Raw genomic sequence first — 18,007 nt, forward strand, 5'->3', positions numbered from 1 at the left:
AACGTTCACCAGTGACAGTCCAAATTCCTTATTGATCACTTCAAATCAGGACGCCCTCAGAAGCATTCCTCATTAAATCTGTTTACTACACACTAGTGAGAGCTGCCAGTGTTGGTCTAGAACCACCATTTGCAAATCTCTGCAAAGTATCTCAGATGCCATAAAGTAATCAGGAAGCTGCTTTTTCAGGCTATACACACTCGAAAGCTTCCAACACTTGACAATAGTTAACTACCCTGGGCCTGGCTATCACAATCAACAACTACAGTGATTTTAGACGTACTTCAAGATAAGAACACCATTGTGATGCCCCCCCTCACAGTCCCATTATCATGTGACATTTTATTCATTGGCAGCAAGGGCAAATGTTTGATCATAGAAAAAATGGGAAAACATTTACAGAAACTGTAGTACACTATGAAACTTGTGGCCCTCTAGCGGTTTTAAAAAAAACTGCATGCATTTTGCGGAAGAATATTGTTTGGTTGTGCTTCGGCTCAGCGTGACTGTGTGGAATATGATCCTTCACAATAGGTCCTACCGTAGGACTAATGCTTTACAATGACATATGACTGAATAAGGTCATTTATGGGTTCAATAAAATACCTTACTCACCTGTTGAGTAATAAAAACGCCATGATCTCCACGTCGCTTTGACAACATTTCAAATCCCTCAGTTCTCGCCATCTCTGAAAAGCCAAGCCAATGTTGATTCTAGTTTTCTGTTCGGCGTTTGTTTAAAACGGGTGATTCCCGCAGTTTGGAGATTTAGCTGCTCCATGTAAACCTTTCTCACTCTGCTACTCCCTCAACAGACATGTGTCAAAGCAGCTGGAGCAACTTTTCTCTATTTACGGAAATGACGAGACACGCACGCGATGACGCATGTACGCAATTTCCCGGGAAAACCATCCCGACGATAGGTCTGAAATATAAACACTTACATTAGGCGTACCATAGTGAATCTGGGTAGGACAATTGGATGAAGGATTGATGATATATTGACTATTAATTTTGAACAAAAAAAGCACATAGTATAGTCTATCTTTAAATTGTCTTCTTTTGGATCAAGTCAACTTGAGTATGATACTGAGGTAAAAAAAAACAACAAAAAAACAAGTAACTGCAGAAAAAATATAAATCACATTCTTTATTTAAATCAGAATTAGGCAGTTACACTACCATACAAATAATTAAAAAAAGAGGGGAAAATAAGATCCAGTTACATAAATTGTGATTGGCACTGGACAAGGATATATATAAAATAATATTGGACAAATATGTGGTGTCTCTAATATATGCATGAGACAATATGAGGCAGAACAACTACCAATGTTTTTGTTATGTATGAATGTCCATAAACAATCGGTCTGAAACAATATTATCCATATCAGATTTGTTCTCTAACCTTTCTTAAAAATAGCATCCCGGCGTTATCAATTCAGGGAATAAATTGAAGCAACTGTCAGATTTCAGAATATTTTTTTTTATTATACACAGCACTGCATGTGAAAAAAAACTTGTAAAAAACAAAAAAACAAAAGGACAGCTAAGAGAATAATGAAAAAAAAACCTTTTCTTAATATATATATATATATATATATATACATATATATATATTTTTTTTGGGATATAAGCAACATAAAACTTAAGTTGCAACTGTTGAACGTATGTTGAAGTGTGCTTAAACTATTTCTAAAGGCAGACAAAGCAGAAGACTGGCCCGCCTGATAAATACATTAGCAAAAAATCCCACAGACTCTCAGTTCAATTTCTCAAAACGCAAAAAAAAACAAAAAAACACCACACACTTCGCAGTAACTGGAGTCCCTCTTATAATTCTGGACAAGCACATGACACAGTAACAGGGAAACAGCACAGAATGGACAGACAGAAACAGCAGAAAGCTTCCCTACAGCTACACGGCTAAAGCTTCATGACCACACTGGAATTAAAACGACCGCAGTAAGTTTTGGTAGCTCGGTTTCATTTATCGTAACATTGGCAAAGAAGTAATTTCCCCTGGAAAAAATGCATTTTATTTCTGCCCTTACATTCCAGGCAGACGATAACGCATTTGTCTCTCTGTCACCGGACTGACACACAGAACAACACATCCAGTCGTGAACGGGGCTCATCACAGCTCATATTAGTCTTTGCAGTAATACAGAAGTGATGATGGTGGCTGTCATAACCACTTGTAAGCTTTGGTGTTACATATTGCTATTGCTCATCACTGATTGGGTCATTCCTGTCACGCACTACTCTTACTTGCTCACTGAAATTGATATGCTTGTGTTGTAGTTTAAGGAAGCGTTTCTGTAAGAGTTTTTAGAAACACATTCTAGCTAAGATCAGACACTTCATCAATTTAAAATTAAAACATTATTTAGACAACGATGCCTAATTGGATGGAAATAAAAATTTAAAGCTGGCCATTACTCAGAGAGGAACTGACACTACAGAGTAATTGTTTTGTTCAGAGTAATTGCTATTTTTTCATAATAACGATAATATTATAATTTCTGTAATTTTATCAGAAGTGTTTTAGAGTAACACAAACCAACTAATTCATTGCTAATACTTAAAGATGCTTGTGCTCGTTTTTCCCACCCAAAATAATGTCACTTCCTGGAGGAGGGTGACAGTAATGAATAATATTGATAATACAGGAACAATAAACTATAAAATATTTAATAATAAAAAAATCATTCCCAAAAAACATGTTTGGTTCAAAACATTTCAAGGAAAAAAAAAACAATCTTAATAAATTGCCACTTTTTCATGTTAGAAGTGCAGCACTCAGGTACGTTAAAAAGTGATGAAATCATTTAAAAGTTTCATATTTCATTCAATATATTAAGACATATTTATAATTTGTCATTTAAAGTATACACTATCGTTCAAAGGTTTGGGGTCAGTAAGAAGGATCATGTGACACTGAAGACTGGAGTTATGATGATGAAAATACAGCTTTGATCACAGGAATAAATTACATTTAAAATATATTCAAATAGAAAACAGTTATGTTAAATTGTAATAATATTTCACAATATTAACTTTAAATACAATCATTTTTAAAATCACATGAATGCCGCCTCGTTGTGCATTGTGAAAGTACTTCTTTCAAAAACATAAAAAGATCTTACCGACCCCAAACTTTTGAACAGTAGTATATATATAGATTATTATTATTATTATATAATTCATATATTCTATATTACGTGAAGGGGACAAGAAAATGCACTGCAAAGTAGGAATGAAGCGATCGCCACTCGTACATCAGTGCAGAAGACCAAATAAAGCATAATACAAAACCTCCTCAGTACCATTCATAATTCAAACCCATAAATCCACACCTGGTGACATGATTGCCTGAACAAAGGAGATGTAAAATAGATGCAGGGGTCGTGTTTATCTGACGGTGACGCCGAGCTTCTCCAGAACGCGAACGCCCTTTTCCTGATACTCTTCCCGCGTCAGCCAGAAGTTGTCCTTGTCTTTCATGATGTCAGCCAGCACCGCTCCACCCAGGAACACCATGTGCTTGCGGCGGGGAGGGTCCTCGATCCGGATCTTGAATTTCTATGGGGGTATTAAATAGACAGCGTGACGAGAATTTCAGGGGAGTGGAATAGCATGGACACTGACCCACATACCAGAAAACGGTTTGAATGGATCTCTTTAATGCATATAAAAAGCACACTGTCCGGTTGGGAATCGAGCGGCCAACCCAAATGGGAGAATAATGAGGTGTATGTGGAGCCGTTCTGTGTTCGTCCGGCTATAAACAGGTGGCTGAAAGGGTCTCATGGAGGCCTTCATGTAAAGTCGATTGCTTTTTAATTTGCCTTAAACGCAGTTTCGGGATAGGCAGACAGACACGCCGCTCGGGCGTATCGGCATGCCATCTGAAATTGATCATCTATATATAGCGGCCTGACATGCGGCCCACTCTGAGGCTCCCCAAAATGCTTTTCCAGGCCAATGGCCAGGTTTTAAATGTGATGGAGCTCAGCTGGGCAGTGTGCGTGTGACTGTGTTTAGCGGGACAGGAGCAGGTGACGCAGCCCCACCTGCTGGTGCACAGGAGGCATTACCACACATCTGTGTGCGTTTCAAAAGCCTAATCAAATATTTGATATGTACATTTCTAACATGCATGATTAAAACTGCTGAAAATTCTGCTGTACACAATCTAGTTCATGGCTTCTGTTGTCTGACTGATAGTTTATACTTTTATAGCAAGTAAATGGGCCTTTTAGTATAATTGTAAAAATGTCCCCTTTCAGGTCGTGATGCACTTGAGTTTTTGCTGTGAATTCTGTACTGAATTGTATAAAGTAAACATGAGACTAACTTTTATAATATTAGTCATATTTCAAGATGAACAGTTACTGAAGTAATAAGGTTTACTTGATTATCCACATCAGTTTTCATCCGTCAGGCTTTTAAGGAACATCTACTTGTTCACCGCTCAATCATTATTGTATTGCACTGCATTATATGTTTCGCCCCACAATAAAAACTACAGAGCTTTGATCAAAAAACTAAACATTTAAATATCACCTTACAAAGAAATATTATTGGGAGATATAGAGTGAAAACTGATATTCATATGCAAGTAGTCTGCTATACTGTTATAAAAATCACATTTACATTACAAGCTATCAGAATTTCATCTCACTTTTTGGCAATAGAAATATCAGCAAATGGACCAAATTGCATGTTTTTGCTCAGTTTGGGTCTTTGGGTGTTTTTTCCTCCTCAATATGAGCTCTGTATTCTCACTATATCATACTTTATGAGCCATGAAAGCCTGATATATCAAATATAATACTACACACACACAAAAAAAGACTTTAAAAAAATATTTTGTCTAAAGTTTCTGTTCTGGACTATTATTTTTTATGTAAGGCTTTACAGAGTGAACTATAAGAACCACTTGATTTAAACACTGACTCTGTGGCACTACCACAAAGTTGCTAAATCATTCACTATATCATCCAGCCTTACTTAAACCTGTCAAAACTGTTAAAACTCAGATGCAAATGGGCTACTGTTGAACTCATGTTTGATGGATGACACATTTACACATGCACTGATTGGGCAAACTTACCGAGAGCTTGTCAACGTCACCCTTCAGGACCCGCTCTAGATAAAGCTGCTTAAGTTCCCTCTCTAGTCGAGAGGGCAGACCAGGGTACATGGTGGATCCTCCCGACAGAACAATGTGTTTATAGAACTCGGCCCTGAGGAAGAGAGAGCATGATACAAACATACAGTGAGGTTCATTGATACTGGAAGGGTAAAGGGTGAAGTTAATAAAAATGACGGGAAGACAAAACCAAGTGTTCATTTTTAGGTTATCATGTTATTGCTTGGTTTGTTTATTTTAGTGTCACATTATGATACATAACTTATTATTATATTGAAGGGAGGATCAGATCAGCAACTACAGGAAGGAAGTGAGGAATAAGAGCTCACCTTGTGTCAATGTCTGCTGCTTGAATGGTGTTGAAGAGCAGTTCGGCCACTCCGACTCCTTCCACATTGATGAGATGAGGCTGAAACAGAGCCTCCGGGGCCTCGAACCTCTCGCCTCCAACCTTAATAACCCGGCCATCAGGGAGCTGGAGGCACAGACAACATACAACCGTTTAGGGTTTTAAATAAGTCAATATAAAGAGGGTGTTCACACTTGTAGTTCGGTTTGCTAGACGCATCAAAAGTCCTGGTCCTCTTCGTGTTCACATTGGCATTTTTAACACCGAACCTAAAGATACTGAACCTACACAGCACAAAATGCTTTTCTTACTTTGTATTTTTGTCTTGTTTCCTTGTTCATCAAGAAGGATTTACTAGAGAAGTAAAATGATGCAAGATATTATATCTTGTTTTCTGAAATAAAAATAAAAATGAAGAGAGTTTTTGCTTAAAATAAGCTAAATTATCTTTCAATGGGGTAAGAAACAAGCGGGTCATTTTAATTGTTTTAAGCAAAAATTGGGTGTCAGAAAACAAGGTATAATATCTTGCATCATTTTACTTATCTAGTAAATCCTTCTTGATTTAAGAATTTTTAGATATTTGGACTGGAAACAAGACAAAAAAATACTATATCTAAATATAAATACATATAAATATATACATACATATATACACATATATAGTCATCTATATAGTAGTCATTTTATATCAGCAGCAAAAGCATCACAAATGCAATATTGTGATTTTGTGTATATATATATAAATAAAATCACAATATATTTGTGATGCTTTTGCTGCTGATATAAAATGACTACTTCCCTAAAGATGTAATTAGACAAGATTTGCATCTTAGAGTTGGGGGGAAGAAAGCTTACAGAGCTCAAAGTTAAACAATATTAAACTGTCTCCAGAGGCAACAGGACTGCAAGTCTATATGTTTTATGATAAGTAACCCGGCTGATAAATACTGTGGTACATAACCACTCCTCGTGTCAACATTCGGCTGCTTTCTTATCACATGCCCCACTACTTCAAACTGGCCTTGATAATAAGATGTTCCTGTTAGACTGAGCGAAGTCTCAGGTCTGAAGGGTAACCCACAGCGAGCCTAACTGTGATGACTAATGAGAAAATGGCGACAGGGTGCGTGGGAGTATATAAAGAGCCCATTGAGGACTGTCCAGAGGTCGGAAATGCAGAGCTTCCCAGCTGGGGAAGGATTGTGGCCACGCAGGAAATGATGTTACATGCTGGTTAGGCAACTTCAACACCACACAGCCTTCCTTGTTTCAAAACTTGTTCTTTTGATGCCCTCTAAAAGAAAAAGTTCAGAAATGAAATCAAAAGAAAAATACCACACACATACCTACAAACCCAAAGAAAAGAAGGAACTCAGTTTATGTGACAAGTAAAACTCTGACCAACTGTTGCCCCCTTGAGGCCACTCTGCTTAATTACACATCCAGCAGCCAATCAGAATCCAGCCGTGTGTGGCATCTCACAGACAGGATGTCAAAGTGTAGACTGAAGAATTTCTCTCTACTGCTAAATCCAATGCAAAGAGCCATATTACCATGGAAACGCAGAACACTTACGTGTCCCAGTGGGAAGTCTGTGAAACCACATACTAAAAACTCCAGCCAGAAAAACTTCTGCCTCACAAACTGTAACTTTCGAACGTCTCAGCAAGAAGGATACTTTCACGCTGCAGGCTGTTAACACCTTTTTAGAATGCAACCTTGCGTTAAAATGGTTCATGAAATTCTTCCCAGAGTCACATAAAACTGACCGTGTAGGTCTCCACCAATACGGTGGTCTCCAGGGCGAGCTTCTGTTCCTGCTCGATGTTGTATCCCACGTAGCAGAGATTCTCCTTCATCATGCGCACCGTCTCGAAGTCTGCCGAATGGTTGAAGGCGTAACCTCGCAGCAAGAGCAACTGTGTGATGCCAAAAAACAAACAAACATGTCGGAATGCAAGTCACGTTTTTTTATCATCTGACGCGACTTGCGATTTGTGTTTGGTCAGTCATTACAACGGCCGCATCTGAGGCAGTAAGTGCATCCCTATGGCGTTATTTTCCTGTCAAATGTCGAGAGCGCATTATTGTAGCGCGAAAGTACATTAATACAATGCGCGAGCACGAATCTCTCTGCTCGCGCGCGGAATATAATGTGCCGAGTGCGAATCTCTCTGCTCGCGTGCGGGAACTGGGCGCGCGCTCTCAGATACACGCTGCTCTTGTAAGAATTATCTCTGGGCTCGCTCAGAGAATATGCATGCACTTAAAGCGTGTTCAGTGCAATCGCGAATCTCTCCTCTTCGCTTAAAGTAAGCGTGTATGTGCTTAGACCGTGTCCCGTGCGTTCGCGCATGCCTAAGTACTCTTCTCTTCAATTTCTTTTTATTTTTTTTATTAATGCCAAGGTATCAAAAATATAACGTACACAGCAAAAATGTACAAATTACATACAACAGAATAAAGAAAGCAAAGCAGCATATATATGCTCATAAAAAATAAAATAAAAAAACGAAATGCTTTGGATGTCTTGTTGGACCTCTCTTCTAAAAACAATGAATAAGGGATTCTGCTGAGTGAATTTACTACGGTGAATGTGAATTTTTGCAAGGAACAATAATATATTAATAATAAAATACTCATTAAATGTAGCTTTTGAAAAGGTTTAAATCAGATATAAACACAAGTTGTTCTTTTTAATGAGTATTTTATTATTAATCTATTATTGTTCCTTGCAAAAATTCACATTTACCGTAGTAAATTCACTCAGCAGAATCCCTTATTTATTGTTTTTAGAAGAGAGGTCCAACAATACATCCAAAGCATTTCGTTATCTAAGAATCTTAAAGCTCTTAAGACAATAAACTTGTTTCAACTTTTTGATTTATTTCTTTCTTTCTGTTCTGTTTTTTTATTTTATTTTTTATGAGCATATGTACAGGCTATATATATATATATATATATATATGCTGCTTTGCTTTCTTTATTCCGTTGTATGTAATTTGTACATTTTTGCTATGTAAGTTATATTTTTGATACCTTGGCATTAATAAAAAGAAATAAAAAGAAATTGAAGAGAAGAGTACTTAGGCATGTGCGAACGCACGGGACACAGTCTAAGCACATACACGTTTACTTTAAGCGAAGAGGAGAGATTCGCGATTGCACTGAACACGTTTTAAGTGCAGGCATATTCTCTGAGCGAGCCCAGAGAAAATTCTTACAAGAGCAGCGTGTATTTGAGAGCGCGCGCCCAGTTCCCACGCATTATATTAATGTACTTAAATGCGCTTCAATAATGCGCTCTCGACATTTGACAGGAAAATAACGCCATACATCCCATTACATTTCACAGCTTACAAAGGTTTTTGTAGCTATGTATGTGGGCGGGCGCTCAGTTTTTCTTGTACATTTGGCCAAAATCTTGTGTTATAAAAGATGAAGTGCTATGCATAGGCTGTATTGGCTATGACTTGATGGCAAATAACAAACTAAGACTCTTCTCTGCTCCTCATATACATAAAACATTAGCCTTTACACACATTGTGGTTTTTTGCTGTACTTGTGCAAACAACTAGTTCTTTATTTACCCTTGCACTGCAAACAAGCAGAGACCAAAATGTGTGAAGGACTTCATTCCCGATTGAGGCGGGTGGAGCTTCTGTATACGGTTTTGCCGACATTTTGAGGATAATTTTACAACGGTAATGTAAAAAATGTATTGTAAAATACTGACTAGGAGTGAACCGATTGATTTTTCCCCCAGTGTTTAAGCCTTGTTCCAAAGTGACTTAGTTAACGTCAAATAGTTATTTTAGTTTCGCTTTAAATTAATTAATTTAGGATTGGTGTTCATAATGAATGCCACTATAAATTATGTTTGTTTTATACTTATATTTCTCATTCCTTCTAAATACTGTTAAATTTAAAGGATTTGTGGAGGAGTGACGGGAACTATACTTTTAAACATGCTCCGTTTGAATGGCCCTAAGACTGAATAAGGTAGGTAGTTGCTTTAACATGTTTTTTAGGGCAATTTAGGGAATTGTGGGACATCTAAGCTCTTTCGTGTTAAATGAGGAAGTGAAATGACGTATTTCACATTATTTTAACCAAGACGCTGAAGCATGTAAAGTTAAATATTCCATACCTTAATGAGATAGCGTGTAATGTCTCGTCCCGCAATGTCCAGTCTCCTGGTGAGATGGGGCAGAGAGAAGCCCTCGTACACGGGACAAATGTGGGTTACTCCATCGCCCGAATCCACCACCACCCCTGTCAGAAGGCCTGGGTGTCGCACACAGACAAATATTGAACGATTGTCCGAAACAAGCGACGCACTGATCTCAATAAAATGTTTGCCAATTCAACATTGAGCAATAATGTTACGCACAAGGTTAATACAATGCATAGTATAACTCACCTTGAGCATAAAGTGTTAGCACAGCCTGGATGGCGATGTAAACACCTGCAAACTGGTATGTCTCAAACATGACCTAAAGGTCAGTGGGACAAACACAGACAAATTAAACCGTGATATATTTATTCATCTTAACAGCATTTATTTGAAATAGAAATGTAACAATGTAAAAATGTTGTTAAAACGACTTAAAGTAAAAACTTTTGAACAGGAGTAATTCATAATTTAGGGCATCAAAACTCTCATCTGTGCATGTTTTCACAAAAAATGTTAGGATATATTTAACACTAAAAGTAATCTCATGAAATGTAACGGTGATAAGAAATTTACGAAATTTACCATTACGAACAAGAATTATAGCAATATAATAACTCAGATTAGGGGGGTGGGTAGGCTTCATTTGTCTTTATGGAAAGAATCATTTCTTAACAGTTTTCTTTGGATTACGGCGTGAAATGTGACTTCACAGGAATGGTCTGACTCTGACTACACACCTCTATGATCTTCTCGCGGTTCTTGGTCGGGTTCATGGGAGGTTCTGTGAGGAGGATCTTGCAGTTGCGCGATTCGATATTGAGCTTCTCCGGGCCGAAGGTGTAATCCCATAAGTGCTTCATATCATCCCAGTTCCTGACGATGCCGTTCTCCATTGGATAATTCACCTCCAGCATTGAGCGCAGTTCACTCGCTTCATCTCCCACCATCAGATCCTGAGCAATCATAAGACAAAGGTTAGAAAAACCATCTCGGCTCATAGCTATGATGACGAAACCAGAGGTCAGTGATACAGTATCCGCCAAAAACACTTCAACGTGGCAGCTTCAATCTCATGTCCCACAGCTGATCCACTTTGGTGCAGTTAGGGTTCGGGTCACGAGGAAGCCTTCGTTACGGCTCAAGCACAGTAAACACGGCCGCTGAGATGAGATGGGCGTACGGACAGATGTTGCACTCGTTCACTAGAACCAACATGCACAGAACAGCAGATCTCCATGCACAACAACATGTTAGTAATTTGCATTGACCATCCTTTACCCCAGATAAACCCTCACATGTTTAGCATGGCTTTAAAGGGGTCATGGACTGGATTTTTTTCTATTTTATGTTTCCTGAGGTGCACTTTTAATCTTAACATGATTTTTACATAAAAAATTGTCAATTTATAAATAAAAGGCATTTTTCCTAGCCTGATTTTAGCCCTCTGATTTGAACGCTCTGTTTAAAGGGGCGTGTCTGTGTGAGACTGCTGTGTAAACGCCCACTGCTGTGATTGGTTAACGTAAGTATTACATGTGAAACTCTCTCGAAAACTTTTAGCAGGTTTTTACTATTACAGCTGTCGAGATTAACGAATTGTGAAAAGAGTTTAGAATTATATTTTGATCTATTCCCATCACATGAAAGGTTGCAGTGATGAGCATTGAGCAGATGACAGATCGCGTGAATGAGGTGATCTTATCATTGCAATGTGATTTCTGCACTCTCACGAATGAATGCTTTCACCATAAATAACAATGCAAAAACGATGTAAATACAGTAAGAGCTTCTTTGTGCAGTGTAACAGCGTCATTGATTACATAACGGGAGTTTTGAAGTGTCCAGATAAACTCACGCTGTGTGATTGACAGCTTCAGCGATTGTAAAGGGAGTGTTCTTTTTTTAAATCGCTATTTGTATGTAATTTAAACCACAGTTTAAATAACAGATTTTTTCATGCTACTAAAGAAACAAAGTGAAGCTGATCGTTTAGTCAATGGCTTGATTTACTGATGCATTAACAGCATTGAACGATTTTGAGAAAGAAAATCTGTCTGAACTTGAATAATTACACATCAGAAATCATGTTTGTGACGTTTCTGACGGATCCATATCGTAAAAGTCTGTTTGCAAAGCCTGCGCCGAAATTGAGACTGCAGACCGCCGAAATTTGGCGGCACCAAAGATGCAGTGATGTAGACGTAGGCGTTGATATTCAAAGGCGGTCTTTCATGGCACTATTACATCATAATTCCACACTTTTCAGATCATATCGTGTTCTGGCCTTGGTTTCAATAAAAGCTGTTTTTGGAATAACAAGGAAGTTTTGAGTTTTGAAACGTACATGATATTTGTATAGTATAACGACCTCGTAACTGTCAAAAGATCAAGGACATTTTAATTCTCAGATCATGACCCCTTTAATACCTGTTCACACCAAAGATGATAAGTTTTATTAATCGTTCTAATTCTATGAGAATAGGGAAGTCCACACCATAACTATAACTTTTAACCCTAATTGATGGAGTGTGTAGCTTTTCATTTCTTAAACCACCATGTAGGAAGACACATCATGGCCATATTCCAGTAGACTTTACAGAGAGCTTGACTCTTGCAAAAATTGATGCACCTCTTGATGGAAATTACAACATCACAACATGTTATTTCCATCAAGAGGTGCATCAATGTTTGGTCAAGATCTTGTATTGACAATGCAAGAGTCCAGCACTCTGTAAAGCCTCCTCCAGCACATCCCAAACACTTTCAGTGAAGGTAGGAGCCAATTCATGTGTGAAAACGATTCTTCATGCTCCTCACAACCATTCTTTCACAATTAAACCTGATGAATCTTGACATTGTCATCCTGGAATATGGCAAAGACGTGTCTTCATACATGGTTGTTTAAGAAATGAAAAGCTACACACTCCATCAAATATGGTTAGAAGAACTGTCGCCAAACATATAACATGCTAGAAACATAATAATCACTGCAATAATGATCCAGTCATAGACTCTTAAGCATTTGCCTATTTAAATCCAAAGAGTGACTTTTTTATATACACACTTTGGTAATAGAGATGCTTGTCTGAGAGAACATCTCTAGTAACTAGGAAGGCTTTGAGTATTGAATGAATCACTGAATGTTAATTGTATGGATTATCACGTCGTGCACGGGTACAGTGTGTTCTTTGGCACCGGCACAGGATGTGTCTGGTAGTGCCATGTGTTTTCAATGGAGCCCTGCTGTCCTTAAATTTCATCTGTCTGACTAACTTCCTGGGTACAGCACACCTTCAGCAACATTTTGTTTTTCTGAAAAGGCATATTCAGCGTTGTCTAGAAGTGTTTTGAAAAAAGGAGCTCTGCGTGTTCAATATCTTGTGAACACTGCTACCAATGCATCTTTTGTGGCACTCAGAATCTATTTAGAGCTTACTGGTTTTCTTCTAGTTCCTCAAACATTATTCTAGAGGCCAGAGGACACCGAACAGACAGACAGGATGATGGGCAGCTACACAAAGGGCAGAGACATCAACATTTCCCTCCATCTTGAGGCCGACTTCTGCTAAATCTATTTCGGACCGGAGAAGGAAATTAAGCTATAATGTCTGATGGGGATATGAATAGCTGCCAAGTTCTGTGAAAGACATTTGCAGCTTTGAAACAGAAGACAAAGTGCAGTGTAAGAGCACTTGCACTGTGGCAATTTAGATAATACAATACAAAAAATAAGGGGCTGGGCAATGATATAAACTTCAGTAAAAGAAACTGCAATTATCTATAAGGAATGAGAAACTGTACAAAATAAATTAAGAATAAATAGAAATTGAAGATCAATAATCTGCAACACCACTGTAACACTGCATGGTGCAACACACTCTCCTCAGCAGGCGATAAGTGTGTTAAACAGAGCAAACGTCGGGCTGCACTTACCATTTTTTTGTTATTCTACTTTACCATGTGAAAAACAAGAAGGAAAGAGTGTAAGTATTAAAAGAAGGTCAAACAGGACAGAATGAAGGCTTTATTTAAAGTCCCCCTGTGGTGAAAATCAAGTTTTTAATGTTGTTTATATGTCTATGTGGTGTTTTTAATATGCTTTAAGACAATCCATGTGTAAATTCATCAGTCAACACCATTGCAGAGTATTTTCTCCTTAAAACTGCAGTGAACCAAAGACAGTCTCAAGAACAGTCTTGAAATCGCTGGTGTTTCTGACGTCACAAACTACTTTGTAACCAATCAGATCAACGTGTGAGCGAGCTTTAGCATATCATTAACAGCAAACTAGCAGGGGAGTCTCGAGAGATGCAAGGTTATCACGGTATATTTTACAGTTGATATGAAAAAAATCGGGTAGATTTAGCAATATAGATAGAGGGTATATGATGCGGGTGTATTATGATGTTATGACGAATGATATGCCTTGACTTCAGGGAGACTTTAAAACATCTAAGCTAAAAGTTTTGAACATTACTTTTGAGAATCCTTCAATACAGAGTATTCTCTAAAAAACTCCAAATTGATCATCTGACCAGGCAGAGAGTAGTGCGAGTGTGGACCTCACCTTAATCTCAATGTTGCCCACTTTAGTTGTGGATCGGATGATGGGCCTGCCCACCAGTGCTGGGAAGATGTGCTCTGGGAAGTTGGATCCGGCATAGCCACACTTGACAAACTGAGAGAGAGAGAGAAAAGTAATGAAGCATACTGTGCTCATCCTCTACTTGTTTAAACAGGAGAGACAACAAGACAGTAAAACAAAACTGAATTTGATGCCTTTAACACATCTTGAGGATTGGCCGTTGTTATGGTCCGCAGGTGCAGAGGTCATGTGTTAAGTGCAAAAATATATATATATTTTTATTTTTATTTTTTGCACTTAACACATGACCTCTGCACCTGCGGACCATAACAACGGCCAGTATTATTATTATTATCACAGTCACCAACTAGGTTTTAAAGTTTTAAAGTTTCCATTTCATAGAGATTGCACTCAAAAATAGCAATTTCTAGCAATTCCACAGATGAGCATAATTAGAAAAAATATATTTAATTGTATAGAATTTTTCCTGAATTTCCAATGACAAAAGGCCTGGTTTTCTAGAATGCTACAACACACATATGTTTTATAAAATACTGCAACAGAGTGCCAGAAGGATGACATAATTGTGTAGGCCAATCAGGAAGTTAGCGTCACACTGGTTCCCTCGACTGCATTTTCCATTGGGTTTTGGACTTTTGCAGAAAATAATCTCTGTTAACCAACAAAAATGTATGATTCTTCATGTTTTGTTCATCATGATAATCTTCACAAATGAACACAACTTTTATGATCTAAATGCAATCACCGGAATTCAAAGCCAAAGCTATAAAGAACTACACCACAGGAACACGACTTCAACGTCACGATGGTTGTCTCCGAAAACTCTTTCAATCTAAAACAAAATAGTTTAATGTGATGACGTTTAATGTCCTGATATACTCTTTATCATAGATATGTACGTCACTTACAGTAAGAATTAATGATGCCACAACATTACACAGCTTCCCAAATAAACTGGGATAAACTTTCACAAGTGTGAGAATGTGTTGGTTTGTGTTTTTATTAGGGGTGTAACGATACCCTCATGTCACGATTCGATACATATCACGATACTGAACTCATGATACGATTGCGATACTCCAAGACATACGTCTTAAATGTTAACAAAAAATTAACTGTGGATTAAAATGCTAAATTTGGTATTATATTGTAGGTGTGAATGAATACGCTTGGACTTGGTGCTGGAAACCCAAATGCAATAATAAAAATATTAATGATTCTGAAGCTGAAAATACAGAATTATTTTAGATGAATATGCTTGCACTCTTTCACTAGATATATTTTAAATAATGTAGGCCACTTTTTACTGGCAACATCAGACATTTGGCATTATCAGGACCAGCAAATATTCCCCCATTGCATTATTATACATTAGATTCAACATTAGATCTAGTAGTTTAATGTAGTACTGACACGAAAACTCTGTAAACTTAAATTTTATCACACAGTAATTTTTCATTTTGGGTGAACTATCCACGATACATATTGTTGCATTTTTGTATTGCGATATATTGTGAAACGATATATTGTTACACCCCTAGTTTTTATATGTATTAACTTTTACATACTTTTTATTGTCATGTTAGCAGACACCTTCATCTTGTTGCATTGTGTTAGTTTAGCAAAATCATCTGCTGAAGTCTGTTGAAGATATAAAGAATCATACATGTGTCTAACTACGGTTGCATGTTTGTGTGTGTGTGTGTGTAGTCCCATTTAGCCACTGGTTAGCAACTGCTTTCCACAAGACACATAAAAATGACCACAGACCTTATTTCAGGCATTTAACCAACAACAAAAAAACCATTAAAAAAACAAGTGTCCAGGTTTTAGGACTAACTCCTGCTGCACTTTATAGTTCATACAGCATGTGATGATCTGTACATTTTTATAACAATAACTGCTCTGTGAATCATCACCAACAAATAAGTTTGCATAAAACTCACTAAAAATGTCACTTGTTTCTCATGGCAACACGATTCCAAAAATGGTATGAAGGCTTTCAGGCTCGTTTATTGGTCAAGCAAACACTGGCTTTCTCTGTGCACGCTGTGGTTTTAACAGGTGACATCACTTCCTTCTGACTCATCACGGCTCTTTGTTTCATTGGCCGTCCGTGCGCAACCACTTTTAGCATTTACTAAAAATACACTACTAAAATATTCCTTGATCACATTATTCCCAGATCTCACTGTTTGCATTCTGATCACGTCACTCACTAGCCAACTATGACGTCAAAATATATGACCACGCCCCCAAAATCCCAGGGTAAATTATATCAGGCATCAATTATTATGATGTCTTGATTTTATGATCTACCAATACAGATCTTCCCCAACATCAGTGAAACTCGATTTGTCTTACACAGCTATCCAGCGAAAGGCGCGAGAGGAAGTAACATCACCCGGTGCTTGCATTATGCAAAACGTTATCAAAGCAAGTGGATGATCCATAAAAGGCAACATTCATAGTGGATGGGAACAGCATGTTTTAACTGTAGCCACTGTATAGCAAAATTAATCTCATTGATGTATTATGACAGCAATGACAGGAGCAAGCTAGCAGGCTGAGATAACGCTGCTAGCTGCAGGATTGAGCCCAAGGGGTTTTGATCATGCAACCGACCCACAAGCGAAAACACGAAAGGATCATTTGTTTGCCATTGTGTTTATATTATTATGTATGCAGCGATATATCAGGATCATATACCCAAATCACCCCACATTTCACAGCAACTATGCTGCTAACATCTGATGCGGACTGTATTGAGCTGGTTTTATCTTAAATATGAGAAATAAAGAACATGAATCGCTTCACAGTCGGATAATACCGAGTTCTCGGCAGAGACGAATATAAGGGCAGCTGTCACACATTCCTTATATATGCGCTAAGCTTTCATGACTTCCTGTTAGGGGTCTGTCTTCCTCACTCTCATTTAACTTTAGCCAAAAGCTAAACGAGCCGAAAATAAATGACAGGTGTTAGAGTTGCGAACGTACCCCTGTTCCGTTATCACAAACCACCACTTTTCTTCCTTGGCTGTCCATCTTTCAAAGCACCGGAGCCGTCAGAGGCAGCCGAAGTTTCTGAAGAAAGTGCCTGTGCTTCACACACTCAGCAGCAGCCGCTTCCACTTCCTGTTCCTGACACTCACGCGAGCAGATCGGCCTGTTTTTTTTTTTTTTTTAATGTCCCGCCTCCTGTGTCCCGATTGGCTACTGAGACTTTCCAAGCGGTCTACGATTGGACAGCTGAGGTGTCATTCATATAGCCTTAACTGAAGTAAACACATTTTCGATGTGTTTTCACTTTTTCCCCCCTGTAATATCTTGTCATTAATAAATTATGCCTTTAGGTTGCAATAATTTATAACTTGTCTTCTACTCTAGGGATACAGTAAAGTAAACACACACACACACACACATTGTATTATTTAAGAACATAACAGACGTCACATTAATAGTAATAATAATAATAATAATAATTTATTATTTCAAATTGTCACAAATCAAATGGCAAGGGGGTCATAAGGAAATTGAGTGCAAACAGTATTTATTAAAAGAACAGTATTTCATATAAACAATAAGACCAGTTTAACACAAATGTTATATGGTTCAGGAAGGCACTCAACTCTTAACATAAATTAAAACGTTTGTATTATTATTATTATTATTATTATCATTCAATATTTTATTAATTAATTTAGATTTTACC

At 37.8% G+C, this 18,007-nt stretch overlaps 1 protein-coding gene across 1 annotated transcript; it reads right to left on the reverse strand.

Moving 5' to 3' along the window:
• Window positions 1-1,124: 1,124 nt before the first annotated feature.
• Window positions 1,125-17,451, reverse strand: actr2b (actin related protein 2b). The gene is made up of 9 exons (XM_084092826.1): window positions 17,293-17,451; window positions 14,255-14,365; window positions 10,425-10,640; window positions 9,934-10,006; window positions 9,661-9,797; window positions 7,280-7,429; window positions 5,488-5,633; window positions 5,120-5,252; window positions 1,125-3,585 (listed from the first exon to the last, which is right to left on the reverse strand). Exons 1-9 carry the CDS (start codon window positions 17,338-17,340, stop codon window positions 3,415-3,417), a joined length of 1,185 nt encoding a protein of 394 aa, XP_083948952.1. The 5' UTR covers window positions 17,341-17,451; the 3' UTR covers window positions 1,125-3,414.
• Between the last annotated feature and the right edge of the window lie 556 nt (window positions 17,452-18,007).

The sequence above is a fragment of the Abramis brama genome (genome assembly GCF_963993115.1).
Source record: "Abramis brama genome assembly, chromosome: 19".
In the NCBI taxonomy this organism is placed as follows: domain Eukaryota; kingdom Metazoa; phylum Chordata; class Actinopteri; order Cypriniformes; family Leuciscidae; genus Abramis; species Abramis brama.

Excerpts from the sequence above, each read along its gene's own strand:
- actr2b (XM_084092826.1), bottom strand. The coding sequence starts at position 17,340 with ATGGACAGCCAAGGAAGAAAAGTGGTGGTTTGTGATAACGGAACAGGG. Across the intron at positions 9,798-9,933 it reads GCTAACACTTTATGCTCAAG|GCCTTCTGACAGGGGTGGTG; the intron begins GTGAGTTATACT and ends TGCGACACCCAG. Across the intron at positions 3,586-5,119 it reads GTGACGTTGACAAGCTCTCG|AAATTCAAGATCCGGATCGA; the intron begins GTAAGTTTGCCC and ends ATACCCCCATAG.